The sequence below is a fragment of the Gloeophyllum trabeum genome (genome assembly GCF_000344685.1).
Source record: "Gloeophyllum trabeum ATCC 11539 unplaced genomic scaffold GLOTRscaffold_00019, whole genome shotgun sequence".
NCBI classification, from domain to species: domain Eukaryota; kingdom Fungi; phylum Basidiomycota; class Agaricomycetes; order Gloeophyllales; family Gloeophyllaceae; genus Gloeophyllum; species Gloeophyllum trabeum.
Window position 1 is genome coordinate 349151 of NW_006920428.1, and position 19692 is coordinate 368842.

Here is a 19692-nt window from a genome sequence, read left to right on the forward strand (position 1 = left end):
TGACGTGGCATAAAGACGACGCGCGCTGGTCATACATGTACCTACTACACGCGTCCTACTCGCCACCGTGATTGCCACAGCCTTTTCCGAATCCTATGATATTCTCGACCGGGGTGTACTACTGTGAAAGGAACACTGCTGACGGGACTTAAATCCGTGATAGTTGTTCAGGAGGGTATAGCACAAGTCGAGCATTCGTGATACGTCTTCGTGACCGAAACGTAGCAGAACAAAGGCGCGTCTGCACTGATTGATCGATAAGCGGGATTACTCGCAGGACCACATTCTTAAGATATATAACGAGAAGACTTTTGCCGTGTGAGCTTAACTCTTTCCTCCTACCATGTCCTCGTCTCTAACGGGTTCGTCATTTCGCAAGAACGCGCCCGCTGGCTTCCAGCCGTATTCGGCCACTGTACCCGACGCCAAGTACAAGAAGCAGCAAAACGTTCTAGAAATGACGAACAAATTTGCAGGCCCCATGCCTGCTGACGAGTTCCTGAAAAAGTTCCTGCCCGTGGCTTGCGAGGATAGACCAGACTGTCGCGGAGTATTCAAGCACATGAAGAAGTGCGCTAGTGAGAAAGCGATGTATGATGTCTTTGTGAGCCAATACTTGTCAATGGTTGCTCTTGCGGTCTCTCGTGCCTTGACTCCTCACTCTCAACTAGATCAACTGCGTTGAGGCGGTGGGTCTTGGCAAAAAGGACAAAAAGACCAAGGAGTCGGAATACGTATTTGTTAATACTGCCACCAAGAAGGACCCAGGAGATGCTCAGGATAGGGGCTACCAGATGATGGACATGGGTCTCTACCACAAGGATCACGTACCCCCCAGGCCAAAGGACGTAACACCGAATCCACGTTGGGACCGGGTCGCACTCTTCGCCGAATTCAAGACGGAGGCGAATACGGTCAAGTCGGATCCCTTTGAGGACGATGACGAGCTGCCTGACGGTGCCGACTCTGATGAGCGAAGGAACGTTCGCGGCCAGATCATAGGATATGCAGCGGAGATATTTGCACACCAACACCGGACGCATCTCTTCTCACTCGTCGTTCTCGGTCACTATGCCCGGTTCGTTCGTTGGGACCGCTCTGGCGCGGTGTTCTCTAAGAAGATCAACTACGCTGATAACCCCAGTCTGCTCTCTGATTTCATCTGGAGGTTCGTCAATGCTAGTCCCAAGGAGCAGGGATATGACGAGACCGCCGAGGAGATTGTAAAGGACTCCCCTGAATACGAGACTATTGCCACCGCCCTGAAGCAGACTCAAGATATGCAGCAATACCAGTTGAATTACATCAACAAGTCCTTCGACCCGTCGTGGCCATGGTATAAACTACGCGTCGACGTCACAGTCGATGCCCCTCCCTCTGACAGCGCTCCTGCATCCTCGACAAGAGAGATCCCAACCACTCAGCCTCGCTATTTCCTAATGGGCAAGCCGCATACCCCCACTTCTGGCCTCACAGGCCGGGCCACTCGTGGCTACATTGCCTGGGACGTCTCGGGTCGTCGGTTCGTGTTTCTGAAAGATTGCTGGCGAGTAGACTCTCCGAATCTGCTGAAGGAGGGCGATGTGTTGCGTCGGTTGAACAAGGCCAGCGTTCATTTCGTGCCCACATTGGTTTGCGACGGGGATGTTGCAGGTCAGACTACATCGTCACCGGATCATTGGTGCGATCGGGATGGCGCATTTAACGCCATGAAGCGGCACGTGCATTACCGTCTGGTGGTGAAGGAAATTGGACAAAAGCTAGAGGAGTTCACTGATTCGAGGGAACTGGTCGAGGTGATATATGAATGCATCTGTGGTACGTGTATTTCCCGATGATCTGGAATCTCTCGAGGCTTATACTTCTCATTAGCGCATGCCGAGGCCTTTGACGAGGCGCGCATTCTTCATAGAGACGTTAGCGCCGGGAATATTCTAATCTTGCGAACGCGAAACGCGGATGGCGAGATTGAGACAAGTGGGCTGCTGAACGACTGGGATCTTTCAAAGAGTATAGATATTCAGGGAGCCAGACAAGTTGACCGGACCGTGCGCATCTGATTCCTTCGTTACATTTCCGAAACCCCGAACTAACCGCGTCCGCGGGGCTCAGGGTACATGGCAATTTATGTCCGGACTACTCCTGGACGACCCCTCCAAGACCCATGAACTGCAGGACGATGTCGAGTCTTTCTTGCACGTCTTGATCTTCGAGGCGGTCCGCTATTTGCCTTGCCAAGGTTGTACTTCCGCGGGAGATTTCAGCAGCAAGTTCTTCGACTACGTGGAGAGCAAGAACGGCGATATTTGTGGCGGTGTCCACAAGATAAAGAGCTTTATGGACGGTGGACTCGAGTTCCAATTCATGTGCCCCGGCCTTGAGGCCATCGTCAGGACACTCTTCGAATGGTTTCAAGGACGTTATCACCTCGTCGCCAGCCGCAGGATCTCGTTGCGCGCTGGGATTTCTCACGTCACAGATGTGCAGAGGCCACGCAAGAAGCTCTATCAGCCTAAAGAGAAGTATCTCACAAGCGGCGAATTGGACCACCTTAACGAGCAGAAGATGCGAGAGGAATACCAGAAAATGGCTGCGCATTTGCAGGGTCATAGCCACATGATCAGGTTGTTTACTGACCTGTTAAAAAAGCCGATGTGGCCTGTGAACGACAAAGAAGAACTGAAGGTACCAAAAGGTTATAAGAACGAGCTGTGGCGTGCGGCCTCGCAGACGACATCGAAGCGCAGCATGCGTAATGATGTGGAAAACGGCGATGAGCGGAGGTCGAAGGTGTCTCGTACGAAGGCCTAGTTTGTGACGTCCTAGAGCATGATGTAACGTTCCCGTAGCTGTGCGCAATCAGATGGGACTGTTCTCTGGTCGTATGTCACTGTTAACCTGAGCGTATGTATGCCACGAAGCATGCACACCCAGTTGCGAGATACTGCCAGATGATCAGCATTAGGGGAATGCACAGGGGTATCTCAAAGTCTGGCCGCTGTTCCCCATAATGATGAGGAAAGCAAAGCAAATGCGCTTTGACCGATCTCGCGCGCCACACCCTGGTCGGTGCCCTTTGTGCTCACTTACGCCACACGCCACAAGCCAGCATATAAAGGGCACCGCGACTCGTGTCACTACTTGACCACGACCTCCATCATCTTACACTTTTGCACTCATTCATCTCGATATTATACACGTACGATGCCGAAGGTCACTCGAGTGAGTCGTCATGCTAATCAGTATCCTGATTCCGTTTCGATTCCTTTCTTACGGTGCCAAAAGCCCAGCCCAGCAGGTCCGAACGCCACACACCATTCACATCCATATTACCCGCATCAGGTCCTGTACAATCATGAGTCTTCTCGGGATACCAGACTGCATGGAGCGGGAAATGCGATCCCGAGAGCTGGGCCGTCGATGGGTTTTCACGAGCCTCCTCACGCTACATTCCCTTCAGGAGGACAATATTATCATACCGGTCCTCCTGCAGCCTACGCGCCCGCAACCTGGCTTTCCCATGAGTACCCGACCGCCCAAAGCGTCTGGGCTGCTCAGAGCACTCACGTGCAAGCGGAAGGATATCCACCTTCAGGAATGAGGGCCACAACCGCCACTTGGAATCCTTATGGTTCGTACAATCCATATCAGGCAGCAAGCCAAGGGAGCGCGGCCCAGCCTGGAAATACTGGCAGGCATCCAGAAAGATCCTTCTACGGCGAGAGCAGAATGCAAGCTGTAAACGCTGCCAACGCCACCGGTGGCGAGAGGGTCATAGTGCCCGGTGCTAACACACATCCCGGGAGGACAGTCTTAGGTCATCCTCCTGCAGGAGCTGAGTTAACGCCCACTGTAAATCGGGAGCCAGGCCGCAAGAGAGCCAGATCTCCCGATGATACGGCAAAAGACGCCCACCGACCGCACGCTGCGACCGGTCCAGCCATCGCGCAGACGACCATGCATCCCCAGGGCAAGGGGCGAAAGAGGGCCAAATTCGACAAAGCCAGCGACAGCCGAGATGGACGATCGTTTCAAGGCGTCAGTTCATCCAGACCAACGGCTGCAAGTACTTGCAATTCGCGCACGGGAAGTGGCAAGCGGACTAGGTTGCCTTCCGACGATGCGACGGACGTGACGAAAGCGAGACGTTCCGGGGCCCAATTTGAACATGTCCGAGCTAACCAAGTCAAGGGCTCAACAATTCCAGCCAGAGTAAGTATCTCACAATATCTATGCCAACAACGTGATGAACTGACGACGTCGCCTGGGTCAGGAGCAGCCACCACCCGCATTCGAAGCGCAAACGATGCATCCTCAAACCAGAGTCGTGGCCGACCCTGCCAAGGTGAGCATCCGCCCGTCGCAGTGCCCGTATCGCACATCCAACCAATCCTCTAATTAGGACGAGCCACTACCAATCGAGATGTACTCAGGCACCATGGACCTGTGGTCGTGCGACATCGACGACCTGAGGCGGGTCTACCTTCCCAAAGGCGCTCTGACTATGCGATACCAGGACCTGCACGACGCTATTCGGAAGCGCCAAGCTGAGGGCGACCGGACAGGCAGCATCTTCCTGCCGACACCCCGGGTATCTTCATCCTCGCCGTCCAAGAGTCCAGTTGGCGGCTTCGTCTGCAGGCTGCAGCCCGATCCTGCGCCAGGAAAAGCGCGTACGGCGGGGACATACGAGATAATCGTGCAGTGCCTCGAGGCGGAGAGGCGTTTGATCTTCCGCCCGGACGAGATAACTTTCTTCCCCTGCCCGAATTCGGTCGTCCTAAAGGCCGGTGTGTCCGCCACCGCGACAGACCGAGCGGAAGGAGTACTGAAGATGACTCGCGTCTGGGAAGGAAAGAATGGTCAAGAATTATTCGAGGGATTCTTTTCATTCGGCGAGATGCGGAAGAAGGTGGAGATGGCGAAGAGTGGGGACCTCGAGAGCTTCCCGGAAGTTGGCGAGAACGAGACCAATTGGTACAGGATGGCATTCTGGGCTATCAGGTCGAAAGACGGTCAGAGTGCGAAATGAAGCGGTCAGCTACTCGCCTTCAGCAAGTCACTCTAGGGGTCACAACAGCGGACAAGCACGATCTCTGTAGATATAGAGCGGACATAGCCGGATATAATCAGACGGTGTAAATTACGATACTGTAAAACGAGCTTCGAACCTACCCCATGCACCTTCCCGATCCCTTCATCCCTCAACCCAACCACCCAAAAAGACTCTGTAAGTCTTACCGCTCCCACGTCTTGTTCTCTTTCTTAGTCTGCTGTACTCCCAAATAAATGACAAGAATCCCTTAAACGGCGCCTGACTATCGCCGCCGACCCAAGCGTGCTTCTCGAACGCGCCCTTAGCAGAGCTAATCTCATCGTTCTGCGGGGTGAGGACCTGGTGATGGGGGGAAAGTCCTCGCTTTCGATGAAGTGATAGACGGCTTCTCTTGAGTAGATTCAATTCTGTTTCGTACGGCAGGCCGGCCCGCCATCCGATCGCGGATGGGCCGGCAGTGAAACCAACCTGGTGCTCTTTCATCTCCGGCAGAGTATAGACGCGGCAGGAAGGCTTGAGCGGTGTAATCGGGATTGGCTTGTTACGCGAGGATAGTGTTGTAAAGATCGATGTACATGCCTTCCAAGCCATCTTTCGGCAGGGAAGCCTTGCGCTGGAACGGCAAATTCGCAGAGCAAAAGTCGCAATTACCAGTATAAGCCGTTCCAGATACCTTCTCCGGGTCCGCGATAGGCTGACGGAACGTTAAAGTCGGCCGCTATTCCACCTCTTTCACCGTTGCAACAGCGGTGTCCCCGCGCTTGGACGCCTCATCCGAATCTACTGAGAGGGCGGCTTTATCCGACTTACCGGTCAATTCTGCTGCTTTGCGGCAAGTGAATTTGGCCGGTATAGAAGCGTTCATGCCAGCAGAACGTGGCTTCTTCGCCTACGTCTTCCGTATGTGTCAGGCATCGACACACAAAGAGTCAAGCTCACCTAAAAATCTGCTTTTGGTATGGTGAACGACAATGCGCAACGGTACGAGTGGCTATGAAATGGATGCTGTGCTTGGATCAGAAGAGTGGCGGCGAAGATCGGTGTGGCGACCAATCTAGTGACTTACGCACGTCACGTGAGTGCAATCCGTGTGACAGCCTGTGACTCGCAGCCACAGCGGAATCGACCCTCCGGGGCCTCAGTACGACTGCCACATGCCCTTTGGCATACCTCTCGCACTGCTGATGCTGTAAAGACTCATTCACCTTGATGTCGACTCCAGCACTCCAGATACACGAACCAAACGATCCCAGAGCGGCGAACCGGGCCCGGTTCGAACTCGAACTCGAATTCGTGCAAGCGCTCGCGAATCCGTTCTACTTGCATTCGCTCGGACAGCAGGGGATTTTGGACCAGCCAGCTTTCATAAATTTCCTGGAATATTTGCAATACTGGAAGGACAAGGACTACGCAAGATTCATCCAGTGAGGCTGTTGCCCTTCTGAGAGGTGTTCGTGCACTGTGACATCGCCGGATGCCAGCTACCCGCACGCTCTTCACCACCTCGACCTCCTACAACATGCCCAGTTTCGGGCAGAAATTCGGAAAGACGAGTGGAGAGAATATCTTAACCAGAAGCAGTTTGATCACTGGCGGACTTGGTGAGCGCTCTTGCTAGTAGTCCAACCTAAACGGTTGTCAATCCTTGGAGCAGGCGTGACCCCAAATATCTCAATGCGCCTAAACCTGTGAAAGAAGATCCGGTTAATCCGGATGCCATCGGAAACGAGTCAAGCACCATCTTAAATACATCAGGCCTCTGATAGTTTCCTCTTGTCTAACTTCTGCTTTTCCAGCAAGTGTCTAATGCCAGAAGAAGCTCACTCGGGTGTTTGCAGGAAGTATGACGCTCGTTTTCATGACGAGGGCTATCTCTAAATGCTATTCCTGGCATTCTTCTTTGAATATCTCTGTCTCTCCGTCACGGAAGTTCGCCCTTGTATGCGCCTATTAACATTTACGAAGAATCCACAAGGTTCCACGGCCACTCGGCGTTGCCGTCAGTCCCTGTGTCTGTTGCTTGTGACTCTCTTCAGACATGTCAATTCAACGGTAGGCGCTCGCGGCACTATCTCGCGATGTCGTAGGTGTGAAGCTATGGCAACCCGGCAATTTAAGGAATCCTTAGATTATGAATTCCAAGTCGCAGACCTGTTTTTCGTGATTTCCCAGCGACACTGACTTGATCGTGTTTTTTCTCCTCTCCCCAGGCACTTGACTCTGGCGTTGCGTTGCACGCGCATCCACGCCGCACTTGGGCGTCATTATCTTATGACTAAATGTGTCCCAGCATTTTCTACTATGTAGCGGTGAGTCCGCCGCTCCTGCAAAGTCCGACTGATAGTACGAGTGAATGTGCCGATGTTTCGTAGGATCGTGCCTAGATCTCGGATGCAGATTGACATGCAGAGTCCGATATCTCGCTCGGTGAACCTTCGTCGATTTCTCGTTGCACCCCGACCTTTGACTAAGACAGATACCAATTTCATGTGGGGTGTGTACACTGACGCCCAAGGGTGCTCTCGAATCTTAGACTATCAACCATTCTTTGCGTAGTTGGTTGAGAGGCCAAGAATAGCATAACCTGCAACACGCCGCTATTCCGGAAGCTGTGTGAGGACAGCAGAGGTAAGTCTTCTTCCGTTTGATGAACTTGACCCCCACGGCACGTTATCCTCGATCTCCGGACAATTTCGGGTTAGATTGAACTTTGTGAATCCGGAGCGAAGACGTCTGAAGCCTTCCGACGGGCGCAGTCCGTAAACCAGTTGTACGTGGTTCCTCCCAACCTACATTATTCTCCTTGATTTGAATGCATTCGCGCCTACGGTACCACGATCCACTTCATCGCTTCATATGTGACCGAACTATCGATATCCAAGTCGGAGTGAGTCAAATGTCTCGTCTGGGCTACCCGAATCGCGTCGCGGACGGTCCTAGTCTTTGGGAGCTTCGGGTACGCTCGGCAACTCTACGCGATCGCAGTCCAAGATGTTAAAAGGTCGGAGCAGCAGCATTAGGGATGCCGCCAGTACCTACAAGGTCGGTCACAACACTATTTATCTCGCTCATGTGTGTGCTGGAGGCGAAGGAGTCGAAGTACCCTTGCATACAGTGGTCCGTACGCTCGTTCGCACCTGACTCTCACGGCTGTACTGGGTGCATCCCGACATCAGCGCTCGCATCCCCGCCTCACACCCACACCCCGCACGCCCCGCCCCCGCCCCCCGCGCCTGAGCTAGCATCCGGCACCTTGGCACTGCACCGCAACTGCACCTCGTAAGTATCCCGGCCTCGCACACAAGTCTTGCATCTGGCACCTCCGAGCCCACCGCACCGGCGCCTTGCACCAGAGTCCAGCTGTATTACCGTGGATCCAGGAACAACGAAATGTTTCGGCTCACATACGCTCCCGGGCCTCCCATTCACCCCTCAAGTTCCAGGAGCTATATGGAATGAGCTGAGACGCTGTGTACATATAGTCTACATGTGCGGCGTCCCAGCTTATCCCAGTAGCATTCAAGACTCGATACTGCACTCTCCGAACTTCTCTGAGAGAACTCCACTAGTACAGTTGACATTACTATCGCTATTTTGAACCCATATAACCTCTACAGCGCCTATCCAGCCCAGGCTTAAACTTGAAATGTAACGGCGCCTCCCTACCTCCGACATCAACCCCATTACCTCATCCGGCTGAGAGCGCCCAGCCGCGCGCTATAAGAGGTCTCGAGCTCGTCGCACTCCGTACGCGCCCACTCGCACCTATTTCGACGATGTCGTTCGTGCCGTGGCCGGAGAAGCTAGATTACACAAGGCAGGCAGAAGAGGTCCCGGGCACGAAGAGGGCTGGGCAGACCGCGCATTATCGGAATGGTACGTCGGCATCGACTTTGGACCCTTGGTGCACCGACTGACGAGTGCGCTATAGCCATCTGGGGCCTCGTCGGCCACACGCCCGACTCCATCCAGACCCTCCCGCAGGTCTTTGACATCGGCCTGGCAAAGTCGCGGCACGAGCCCTTCCTTGGGCATCGACCTCTTCTCTCTTCGCCCTCCACCGATACCCCGGTGCACGCGGGCTACTATGTATGGCAGACATACGCTGAGGTCGATCAGAGAAGGAAAGCGATTGGGAGCGCGGTGTGCAAGTTGTTCGAGCGTGGGGGGTGGGAGGGCGTCAGGGATGGAGGGAGGGAGATGCAGACGGTGGGGATCTGGAGCGCGAATCGCCCGGGTGAGTACTAGTGGACCGATAGTCAATGGGGAGGGAAGGAAAGGGGCGTGCTGACGCGGTGTGTTAGAGTGGCAGATCGTTGACTTTGCGCTGCACGCGTACGGCAAGGTCGGCGTGAGCTTGTACGACACGTTGGGGAAGGACTCTGTCGGTGCGTCTTTCCCTCCCATCTTTCCCTCTCCTTCCATTGTCCTAACAGCCCCTTCCCCGCTTCACCCCTCTCTCATAAATTACAAAGAATATATGTAAGCCCACCCCTTCTCCCACCCCTACCCTGCCCTCCCTGACATAACACCCAACCCTAGCATCACCCACGCTGCCATCCCCCTGCTCTTCGCCTCGTCCTCGCACATCTCCGCGCTCCTCAAGCTCGCCCACCAGGGACTCATCCCGTGTCTCAAGACTATCGTCTGCCTCGACAGCCTGCAAAGCGAAGAGGGGCATGTGTTGAGGGAGTGGGCGGGAGACGTTGGCGTGGGGCTTTTGGATTTGGGACAGTGTGAGTGATCTGAATTTGTGCAGGAGGGGATGGGAGAGTGCTGATAAGGGGACGGACGGGAGCAGTGGAGGAAGAGGGACAGAGGGAGGTGAGAGAGCCGATGCGGGTGAGTAAGCATGATGTGGCGTGTATATGTTACACTTCCGTATGTCCCCCTCTCGTCCTTCCCCTTCCTTCCCCGCCTTACCTCACCTCACCTAGGGAACCACGAGTACACCAAAAGGCAAGCACCTCCATTCTACACGCCGTATATGCGCTAAACTCACAATGCGCGGCCGACGACAGGCGTTATCCTCACGCACGGCAACCTCACGAGCGTGACGCAGACGAATCTGTACGGGAACACGTTCCCGGGCGGCAAGGGGCGGCTGTTGAGCTATCTGCCGCTCGCACATATCTACGAGGTGCGTCGATCCGTGCTGTCCTGTTCTACTCACCTGACCCACCCCTCCTTTCCTATCCAACCGAATGTCCTCGTGACCTATAATCTAACCGTGAACACCACAGCGCATCTGCCAGCACTTCGTCGTTGTCTCCGGTGGGTCCATCGGGTTCAGCACCAACAACCCCCTCGCTCTCCTAGCCGACCTGCAGCTGTTCAAGCCGAACTTCTTCCCCACCGTCCCCCGTGTTTTGAATCGGATATACCAAGCCTCGATAGCAGGGGCCGGGGATGGGGTGAGGGGGAGGGTGTTTAGGGAGGCGGTGAGGAGGAAGGTGGGGGTGCTCAGGGAGACGGGCGGGAGTGGGTGGGGGGTGTGGGATGTGGTGGTGTTTCGGAAGGTGAGTGCGGCGGGCGGATGTGGTGTGGAAGACGGAGGACACTGAGGGGGTACGATACAGATACAGGCGATGCTGGGCGGGCGCGTCGCGCTGATCACGTGCGGGAGCGCGCCCATCGCGCCGGAGGTGATGGAGTTCGTGCGGGTCGCGCTGAGCTGCGACGTGATCGAAGGTGCGTTTCGCCCCGCTTTCCCCTTTCTTACTCGCCCTCGTCTCATACACCCCGTCAGGGTGAGTACATATATGCCCTCGTATCCCCTCGCCGCACACTCACCCCGACTCGTCGCCAGCTATGGCATGACGGAGAACTGCGGCACGTGCCTGCGCGTCCTGCCCAACGACCCGCACTCGAGCGGGACGGTCGGCGGGCCGCAGCCGTGCAACGAGGTGAAGCTGATCGACGTCCCCGCGATGGGGTACCACGCGGAGGACCGGAGGGGCGAGATTTGTGTACGGGGGGAGAATTGTTTTGGGAGGTATTTGAAAGGTGAGTTTGAGTTAGTCGTTGGGAGGTGTGGGTGTGGAGATGGAGGCGAAACGGAAACGGAAACAGAAACCGGACAGAGGGACACAAACTGACGAGGAATTGCAGATGACAAGAACACGCGCGAGACGGTGGACGCCGAGGGGTGGGTGCACACGGGGGACGTCGGCGAGATGGACGCGTGCGGGCGGATCCGGATCATCGACCGCGTCAAGGTGCGCTGTTCTCACCCCCCACCATTCTCTCTTCCCAGCCATGCAGTACTGATTTCGATGACATGCAAACCGCGTAACAGAACATAATGAAGCTTGCGCAGGGCGAGTACGTCGCGCTCGAGAAGATCGAGAACCTGTACAGCGCGTCCCCGCTCGCGGCGCAGCTCTTCGTGCACGGCGACGCGCTGCAGTCGTACCTCGTCGGCGTCGTCGTGCCCGAGCCGGTTCACCTCGCTTCTATTGCCTCCAGGATCCTCGGTGCGCAGGTGAAGGCGGAGGATGCGAAGGCGCTGGCGGGGGCGGCGCAGGATGAGAAGGTGCGCGCGGCGATTCTGGGGGAGCTGGATAAGGAGGCGGGGAAGAATGTATTGAAAGGGTGGGTGGCTCGTTTAGGGTGTTGTAAGGTGTGCTGAGCAGGTCTGTAGGTTCGAGAGACTGAAGCGTATCCACGTGTCGCTCGACCCGTTCACAGTCGAGAATGGGTGCTTGACGCCGACGCTGAAGATACGACGGTACGGCCGTCCCTCCTGGCCTTGCATCTTCGTATCAGCTGCTCACCTTGTATCTTACGACCGTTCCAGGAAGGATGCGTATAACAAGCATAAGGTGGAGCTGGACGCTTTGTATGCGCTGGGCGAGCCGACGTCCTCGCAGGCTGCTGCTAAGTTATAGATGTCTGAACGGCATCCTGGTCGTGCGTGATCATGCTATTCTTTCATCGTTCTATTCATGACTTATATGACGAATAAATACAATTCAAAATACACATGCGACCCTCGAAAGTCCGTGGATGTTTTGTTATGCTCCTTAGAGGCCCACGGCGGTCCTCAGCTTGGCGTAGTTAGGCGTGCCGAGGCCGGTAACCTGTGAAGGAGCATACAGTCAGTAGCTTGCGATGTAGAAACAGTGATAGCGACGTACCGGATCCCATCCAGATGCCGTGGGGAAGCCGTTAGTGTTGCAGCCGGGGTTGGAACCTTCAAACGTCCATCAGCACATCACGAAGTAAACCGCCATCGTAGAACCCACCGCTCGTGATGTCCGTGAAAGCAGACGCCGCGCCAGAGTAGAGCAACGGGTTCAAGAATCCCAGCGTGCTCTTCCCCGCCGCGAGCAGCTCGCTGTTCAGCAAGCCCACAATGCTCGCGAAGATGGGGCTCGAGCAGCTCGTGCCCGCGACGTACACCGTGCTCCCGCCCACGACGATCTCGACCTCGTTACCCTGCGCAGCGACGTCGGGGTACGCCCGCCCCGAGGCGTTAAAGTACCCTGCGTTGGTGCTGCCGAGCGTGGAGAGGTAGCTCGAGACGGCGGAAGATTGGTAGTCGGGGACGCCGAAGTAGTTGGAGAAGCCACCTGAGGAGAAGGAGGCGCCGGTCTCGGGCGCGGTGCCCGTCGTCGCGCCGACGGAGGTCAGGCTGGGGGAGGGTGAGAAGGCGTGTGAAAGGAGAGGGGGAGCACTCACTAGGGGCAGCCGGAGGGGAAGGTCGGCACGAATGCGCTGCAGCTCGCGTCGTTGCTGCCGCCGACGCCGCTGTCGCCGGACGCGTACAGGACGGTGACGCCCTGCGCGCCGAGCTGCATGTAGTTGTTGCACAGTTTGCTGGGAGGGATCAACCATGTATCGCCACCTGGCAGCTTATGGCGAATTACTCACTTGGCTTCGGCGATGCCGACTTGGCTCTCAGTCTCGCCTGGACAGTCAGATCAGCTTGCAGTTGAATGTACATATCTGCGGTGTGCATACCATACGATGTGGTGACCACTTGCGGAGGCGACTCCAGGCCGAGCAACCAAGTGGACACGTCGTAGAAGCCGTCGCCCCCGTCGCCGACGGAGACGAAGGTGACAGGGACACCGGTGGCAACGCCGACGGTGTACTGCATGTCTAGGTCCTGTTTGCGAGGTCAGATGAGACTCCTTTGTCGTCTGCGAAAGTACGCACCGCTTCGGTCCCGGCTTGGCTGGGGTCCTGGGGGTTGCTGCCGCCGTCGAGCGTCTCGAGGGAGAACGTGGTGGACGGGTCGATGTCCGTACGGAACTGCTCCAGGAAATCCTGGAGAGCGCTGTGTCATGGGCGTTCCTTCAGATCCCTGTCCGCGCACGTACCTGCAGATCAGCCTCGTTGGCGTACTGGTCGATGAAACCGGTCACCAGGATCTTGCTGTCCTGGTTCGGAGCAGCTGTCGACGGGATTCCGTAGATGCTCTGCAGACAAGCCGGGGTGATCCCGCCGCTGCAAGCGTCATCGGCGGAGGTCGAGACCTCCGGGGCAGGTACGACGTGGACTGGAGCGTAGATGGTGGCCGAGGCCTTGGCTATGCCAAACCTAGGAGAAAGGTACGTCTAACTCAGCAACCGGACAGCCACAAAGGGCGGCGGACGTACGAGACGGTCGGACGGACCAGTTCGATATGCTGCTTCAAAGAAGCAGGGAGGGAGTAGGACAGCGTGCGGATGGCTTTCGTGCCGGTCTCGGTGTGCGTGAAGGTCGTGAAATCGGCGTCGAAGAGCTCGTTCGCCTGGCTGACGGGGATCGAGAAGCTGAGCCAGTCGCCCGCGGGCGTGTCCTTCGTCGCGGTGATGTTGTTCGCTTTGAACCAATCCGTGACCGCGTTCACGGTCTCATCGGTGGGTTTCACGTATTCGTCCACCTAGACGAGAAGCACCTTAAGGTATCTCAGAGAGTAGTGGTGAGGAATGATCATACCTCGGCTTTGGACAGGTGCTGGCCGTATAGGGGACTCTGGGGGGTACTGACGTCGTAAAGTACCTTTTGCAGACCAGAGATGTCTTTGGAGTACAGACCGACGGAGAGTTTCAGCATGGTCTCCGGGGATGCTGGGCCCTCCTTGACGAAGCCGCTGGGAACGCTGTCGCGGCGCTCATGCACTACAAGGTCGCGCGTGACCGGCTTGGCGAGGGTGCCGGTCAGCAGCAGCGCGAAGAAAGCAGCGGAGACGAGCATCCTGCTGGAGGGGGGGGGGGCTTGCACGAGTCTAGCCGGCAAGGAGTCAGAGCGAGATCTGAGGGGTTTTTGTATGGCTTCCGCAGTGCGGCAACACATGGTCGCTGGGAAGCATAGCCGTGCCTTCGTATGTTGGAAACAGGAGAAGCATGTGGTATTCGAGCTTCTTGTGGTCGGAAGACTCGCGCAAGTGATGACGCACAGCGAGAGACCCTCTGTTGAGGTGTTGCGGTCTGTCTGCTGTTTGCATCAATCCAATGCTACTATGACGACCAGAATCTTTGAATATTGTGTGGGCAGGGTATATAATATTCTTCCATCGAGCCTTCAATGAGACTCGATGGGAGCATACGCACACTGCGGACACCGTGTATTCCCCTGAGATAGTGATATGAGAATCACGGCGTCCACAATGTTTGCTAAAGGGTCAATAGCTAGATGTCGAAGCAATTGCCTATATGGCATCGGCAGAAGATGTCGACGAGCAGCGACGAGCGATAAAGCAGATTACTCGTGCGTCACCGACGTTCTCCAGGCATGCGGGCCGTGGCGGTGTTGCTCTGGAGACTCGTAGGCTTGTGTTCCAATTGCCTCCGCTGACGGCAAGACCGCGCTGAAGTGGAGCAAGACGGCGTTGAGTCCTGTCGGTCTTGTGTAAGTACGGCTGACTCACTCTCAGCTATTCCTGTTTGGTGCCATATGGATTGCAGTCCTTGTGCTCAGTGTCGCACAAGAATACCAAACGTCGCGGAGAATCTGCATATGACACCCTAGGCTTGCTATTTGCCTGCTATCGACGTTCGACTTTGGAAGTTGCATCAAGAGCTAGTGAGAACGGCGACGCTGAGACAGGGAGGCGAGTAGCCACATCCCCTTTCTGACGAGGCGGAGCCCAATTGTTTCTGAAGTCTCCTGAACCGCGACTCGAAATCTAGAGCTCGGCGACCTAACCCGAGTCTTTGTATCTCACCGGTACGAAAATGGCTGTGTTACGCCTGCCATGCTTGCAGGTGGGTGAGCCGCTGAGACGGTATGTGCGACGACAGTCTACGATCACCGATGTCGAAACATGAGAATCAAGGGACCCCTGACGCGCCGGCTTAACTCAATGGCAGAAAACTAACCATCCCTAGCGCATCATGAAGGAATTGTCCATCAAAGGAGGTCGCTGAAAGACCACCGCATAAAATACAAAGGTATACTGCAAGTGCTCCAACGTTCACACTTATCCAAGTAAAGATCACAGGCCCGTCCATTCGAATCCCTTCTCAATCCTGAACGACTTTACCAGAGGCAGGGCATCGCTGCTAGGCCCCACCCTAACCGTATACTCGCCCTTGTCGACCACCCACCGATTGATCCTCTCCTCGAAGTACGAGGCGGCATACTTGTCCAGCTGAAGCTGCACAGTTGCACTCTCGCCCGCGCGGATCGGGACTTTGGCGAACGCCTTCAGCATGAGCGGTACCTGTGTAAGCCCCGGGTCCGCTTGGGCAGGCAGCGTGACGTAGAGTTGGACGACCTCCGTTCCCGAAACGTTGCTCTTGTTTGTGACGGTCACTGAAGCCGTTAGCCGTACATCTCCGTTCGCAACGGTCGGCTTCGTGAGAGTTAGGTCGTCGTAGGAGAAGGTGGAGTATGACAAGCCGTGCCTGAGGCGGGTCCAGTCAGTTACCCCATCCCAGCCAAAAATCGACCAGACGTACCCAAAAGCGAATGCAGGTGCAATCTTACGGTGAGCGAAGTGTTTGTAACCCTGTTTTAATGGTTGAGCCAGTTTGAAGCATACACAGGGCGTCCTATGCTTACAACGAACAAGTCTTCCCCGTAACGGACCTAGGCTTCCGTTCAATAGGGCCATCTCCCCACAGATTAAGCACCACATACCTTTCCATGCTCAGACATGAAATGGCCATGCGTGGGCAAGTCCTCAATCCGCTTGGGGAAGGTCAAGGAGAGTTTCCCGGACGGATTCACCTTTCCAAACAGTACGTCGGCAATGGCGTCACCCGTAGCATTCCCTAAGTACCACGCCTGTACAATGGTGCCCACGGAGTCCGCCCACGGGAACAGGACGGAGGATCCCTGAGAATGGGGGGAGGGTCAGCTCGGAGACGCGACCTAATGCAATGACCGAGACGAACCGACTGGTTGACGACAATAGTCTTCGGGTTCGCCTTGTTAACCTTTTCTATCAGCTCGTCCGTCCTCCCCGGCAGCGCCAACGTCGTCCTGTCGTACCCCTCCGTCTCCCAGTCCGCGTTCAGACCGACGACCGCGATGACGACGTCTGCCTCCTTCGCGAGTTGGACGGCCTTCTGCATCTGCTCGTCGGGATCTTCGACCTCCGCGCCGCCGAGGCGCACGCCGGGGTTGGAGTCCATGACCGCCTCGTCTTCGTCGCCGTCGGCCGGCCCGCGGACGTTGCAGAACTCGACGTAGATGTCGTGCGCGACGTTCGCTTTCAGCGGGTAGACGCCGCGCTCTTCCACGGTGCCCACGCCGAAGAAGTACTCCCCGCGCCGTTGGCGAGTCCAGTTGTCGATGACGAGGTTGCCGTCGACGTACAACTACGATGATGCACCCATTTTGAGCATCCGACGGCTGACGAGAGGGGTAGGCTACTCACTTTCGCTCGGCCGGCTACGGTCAAGCCAAATTCGAAGTTGCAATCGTACGGTCTGGGCCGCAGCTTTCCTTTCAAGCGCAGCGTCCATTTCCACGTGATGCCTTTGGGGTACGAGGTGCTGATGAATATCCGCGATTCGTCGATCAGACGTGTCTCGATGGGCTCCTCAATGGGAGTCATGCTATTGTCGTCTTCGTGGGTGTGCCAGTAGCCCATCCAACCCCGCTCGCCGGATTCCGTGAACAGCTCGTAGTCGAGCGACGGCATGGTCATATAGGCTGTTCGGGAGTCAATATAAGTGTATTGTCAGTCTGGCGAAGGAGTGACCTGACGTACTTCGCGCGCCTTCGTTGAAGGTCACCTGCACGTTGTCACCCAAAGCGCTGACGATTCCGTCATACGGTGAAACGAAATATGAAGGCTTCAGTGCAGCTGAACCACCGCCGGACAGCACGAAGGCTTTGGCATTTCCACCTACGATGGCGACCTTCTTCAGCTTGCTTTTGTCCAGAGGAAGAAGCTTCTGTTCATTCTTCAACAGCACGATCGACTCTGCCGCGAGCTTTCTCATGAGCGCCTTGTCGTCCTCGCTCTCCCTCGTATACTCCTGCTTGTCTCCGTCCAGCACCTCCGGCGCCTCCTTAGCGCACCGTTTGACTAGCTCGAGCACTTTGGCCGCACGCTCTTTTACCGTGCGAGCCGTGATCTTGCGGGACTGGATAGACCGGTTCATGAGATCGAGCGTACGCCACTTGTTAGTACCGGGCATTTCGAGGTCGAGCCCAGCATTGATGGCGTGGTCGATACTGTAGATGCCGAACCAATCACTCATGATCATGCCCTCGAAACCCCACTCTCCCCGCAAGATGTCCTTTATCAGGTGGGGGTTCTCAGAGCAGTGCGTGCCGTTGACTCGATTATACCTACAATCTTAGGTTAGGCATATCAGGTTGGCTGATGTGCAACAGGACGCACGCTGTCATGAAGGACCAGGGCTTGGCGTATTTCTGGGCTAGCATGAAAGGCATCAAATAGATTTCGCGCAGAGCACGCTCGGAGAGAATGCTATCATACGCCATGCGGTCGTTCTCCTTGTCGTTACACCTGGAACGAAGGGATTAGTATGCGATTCTTCCGACAAGCGATGGTCCCCTACACAAAATGCTTGATACAGACACCGATACCGCCTTCCTGAACTCCCTTTGTGTATGCCGCAGCAATCATGCCGGACAAGTACGGGTCTTCGGAGAAACTTTCGAAGCTCTGTGAAGTCGGGAGGAGATCAGACCGGATGAAGGACAGTGGCAGGGCGACTCACTCGTCCTCCTAGCGGATTCTAAGAAATTATCAGCGCATCGCACGAAGCGACAGCATGTCAGACTTACCCTCTGAATATTGCATGTCGGAGCTAAGGCTATAGATGCTGCTCGGAGCTTGGCCTCCGCGGCGAGGAGCTTGAGTCCGACTTGCTGGATCAAGCCAGTGTCCCAGGTAGCTCCCAAACCGGTTGCAGACTGACGTGCATTAGCACGACTATCAGCGTTGGATGCCGTACTTTGACTCACGGGTAGACATTTGGCGGGTGTGCCCATGAAGAAATGATTTCCTCGTATACCTGGAAGCAATTAGGCTTTTGTCAAGTACGTATAAATCTACAATCACCATTCGGTCCGTCGCTAACCTATGAGTCTTTCGGTAAATTTTATATTAGAGTGCGGGACAAGGCTGCCTACCTTGATTGCGGGTATCCCAAGCCTCGGAACTTCGTGGGTATGCCAGAACCCAACGCCAGCAGTAAGCAGAATGGCTTCATCCGTCGTTAACTTCTCCACGACCTCTGCAATATCTGCTTTCGCGAAATCCGACGGCGCCATGGTCGTGCTTTACCTGGTTTCTCTTCCCCGGACTCGTGTGTTGTGCCTGTTCCCGCTGTAGGCGATGGAAGCGGGGTAAGATACAGAGGGAGGCGACATTCCAGGCTCTGTTATATGTCTTTCGGAGGGTACATGCCATGCTCGGATGTCGGCTAGCGGGTTCACGTGAAGAACGCGTCTCCGAGGATACTCCGGGGTCGCGTCTCTCGAGTGCGCGCCAATCTAGCGTTGCATCGAGTTCCGACGACTCCCCATGGCCATGTCAAATACATGGCAGAGAACGGCCATGTGATAGCTGTGTCACCTGTTATATTATACAGTGCTGAAGGTTAGTTCCGGGGTTGAGGAGCGAAAACGAGGGAAACGGTGATAATGACAGGATCCTTGACAGTCTATCATCAGTTCAGTCATATACAAGATGCCCTCGATAGTGAAGCGATCAGATGGCCAGTGGTACCGTAGGCGCCGATGCATTAAATATATGTAGGCTGGGAACCACGTACAACGGGTTTGCCGACTGCGCGCGTCGGGAAGCTTCAGACGTCTTTGCTCCGGATTTACAAAGTTCAATCTAACCTGAAATTGTCCGGGGATCAAGGATACCGACCCGTGGAGGCCGAGTTATCTTATTAAACGGGAGAACCTCCGGAAGACTTACCCCTGCTGTCCTCGCGAGGCTTCGGCAACAGCGGTATGGGATACTCGTCCCTTCAGTCAACTACGCACCGAATGGAGGACGGCGTAAGACTTCGATACCCTCGCCCCCCGGGAGTCAGAGTGCACAGACTCGTACATGATATTCTTATTCTTCTTGGTCAAGATCGGGTAGAAAAATCGACGAGGATTCACCGAGATCATCGTCCGCCGCGAGATATCGACTCTGCATGTGTACCTGCTTCCGAGATCTAGGCACGATCCTACGAGACATCGGCGTATTCACTCCTACT

At 55.6% G+C, this 19692-nt stretch overlaps 5 protein-coding genes across 5 annotated transcripts; 3 read left to right on the plus strand and 2 right to left on the minus strand.

Moving 5' to 3' along the window:
* Positions 1–1430: 1430 nt before the first annotated feature.
* Positions 1431–2232, plus strand: GLOTRDRAFT_66782 (uncharacterized protein; the record flags this gene model as incomplete). Its single annotated transcript, XM_007872730.1, has 3 exons — positions 1431–1818; positions 1873–2048; positions 2113–2232. Coding segments are annotated over exons 1-3 (675 nt in total), but the record flags the coding sequence as incomplete, so codon positions are not given.
* A 3966-nt stretch (positions 2233–6198) lies between these two features.
* Positions 6199–7041, plus strand: GLOTRDRAFT_112674 (SOH1-domain-containing protein). Its single transcript, XM_007872731.1, has 3 exons — positions 6199–6480; positions 6538–6657; positions 6711–7041. The coding sequence occupies exons 1-3, from the start codon at positions 6266–6268 to the stop codon at positions 6817–6819; spliced, it is 444 nt and encodes a 147-aa protein (XP_007870922.1). The 5' UTR covers positions 6199–6265; the 3' UTR covers positions 6820–7041.
* A 1791-nt stretch (positions 7042–8832) lies between these two features.
* GLOTRDRAFT_108557 (acetyl-CoA synthetase-like protein) lies at positions 8833–11946 on the plus strand (the record flags this gene model as incomplete). Its single annotated transcript, XM_007872732.1, has 15 exons — positions 8833–8932; positions 8988–9293; positions 9361–9444; positions 9532–9538; positions 9599–9792; positions 9858–9937; positions 9994–10015; positions 10078–10196; positions 10300–10575; positions 10636–10751; positions 10866–11062; positions 11168–11274; positions 11355–11650; positions 11700–11786; positions 11856–11946. The coding sequence occupies 15 exons, from the start codon at positions 8833–8835 to the stop codon at positions 11944–11946; spliced, it is 2082 nt and encodes a 693-aa protein (XP_007870923.1).
* Positions 11947–12081: 135 nt separating this feature from the next.
* GLOTRDRAFT_50155 (family S53 protease-like protein) lies at positions 12082–14242 on the minus strand (the record flags this gene model as incomplete). The annotated part of the gene is made up of 10 exons (XM_007872636.1): positions 12082–12138; positions 12196–12251; positions 12304–12692; positions 12740–12877; positions 12932–12968; positions 13022–13169; positions 13220–13330; positions 13384–13620; positions 13668–13928; positions 13985–14242. The coding sequence occupies 10 exons, from the start codon at positions 14240–14242 to the stop codon at positions 12082–12084; spliced, it is 1692 nt and encodes a 563-aa protein (XP_007870827.1).
* Positions 14243–15337: 1095 nt separating this feature from the next.
* GLOTRDRAFT_141438 (uncharacterized protein) lies at positions 15338–18828 on the minus strand. The gene is made up of 14 exons (XM_007872733.1): positions 18605–18828; positions 18534–18552; positions 18437–18486; positions 18257–18385; positions 18190–18207; positions 18028–18134; positions 17847–17975; positions 17208–17794; positions 16872–17149; positions 16387–16812; positions 16130–16327; positions 16052–16078; positions 15949–15998; positions 15338–15894 (listed from the first exon to the last, which is right to left on the minus strand). Exons 1-14 carry the CDS (start codon positions 18743–18745, stop codon positions 15483–15485), a joined length of 2571 nt encoding a protein of 856 aa, XP_007870924.1. The 5' UTR covers positions 18746–18828; the 3' UTR covers positions 15338–15482.
* Between the last annotated feature and the right edge of the window lie 864 nt (positions 18829–19692).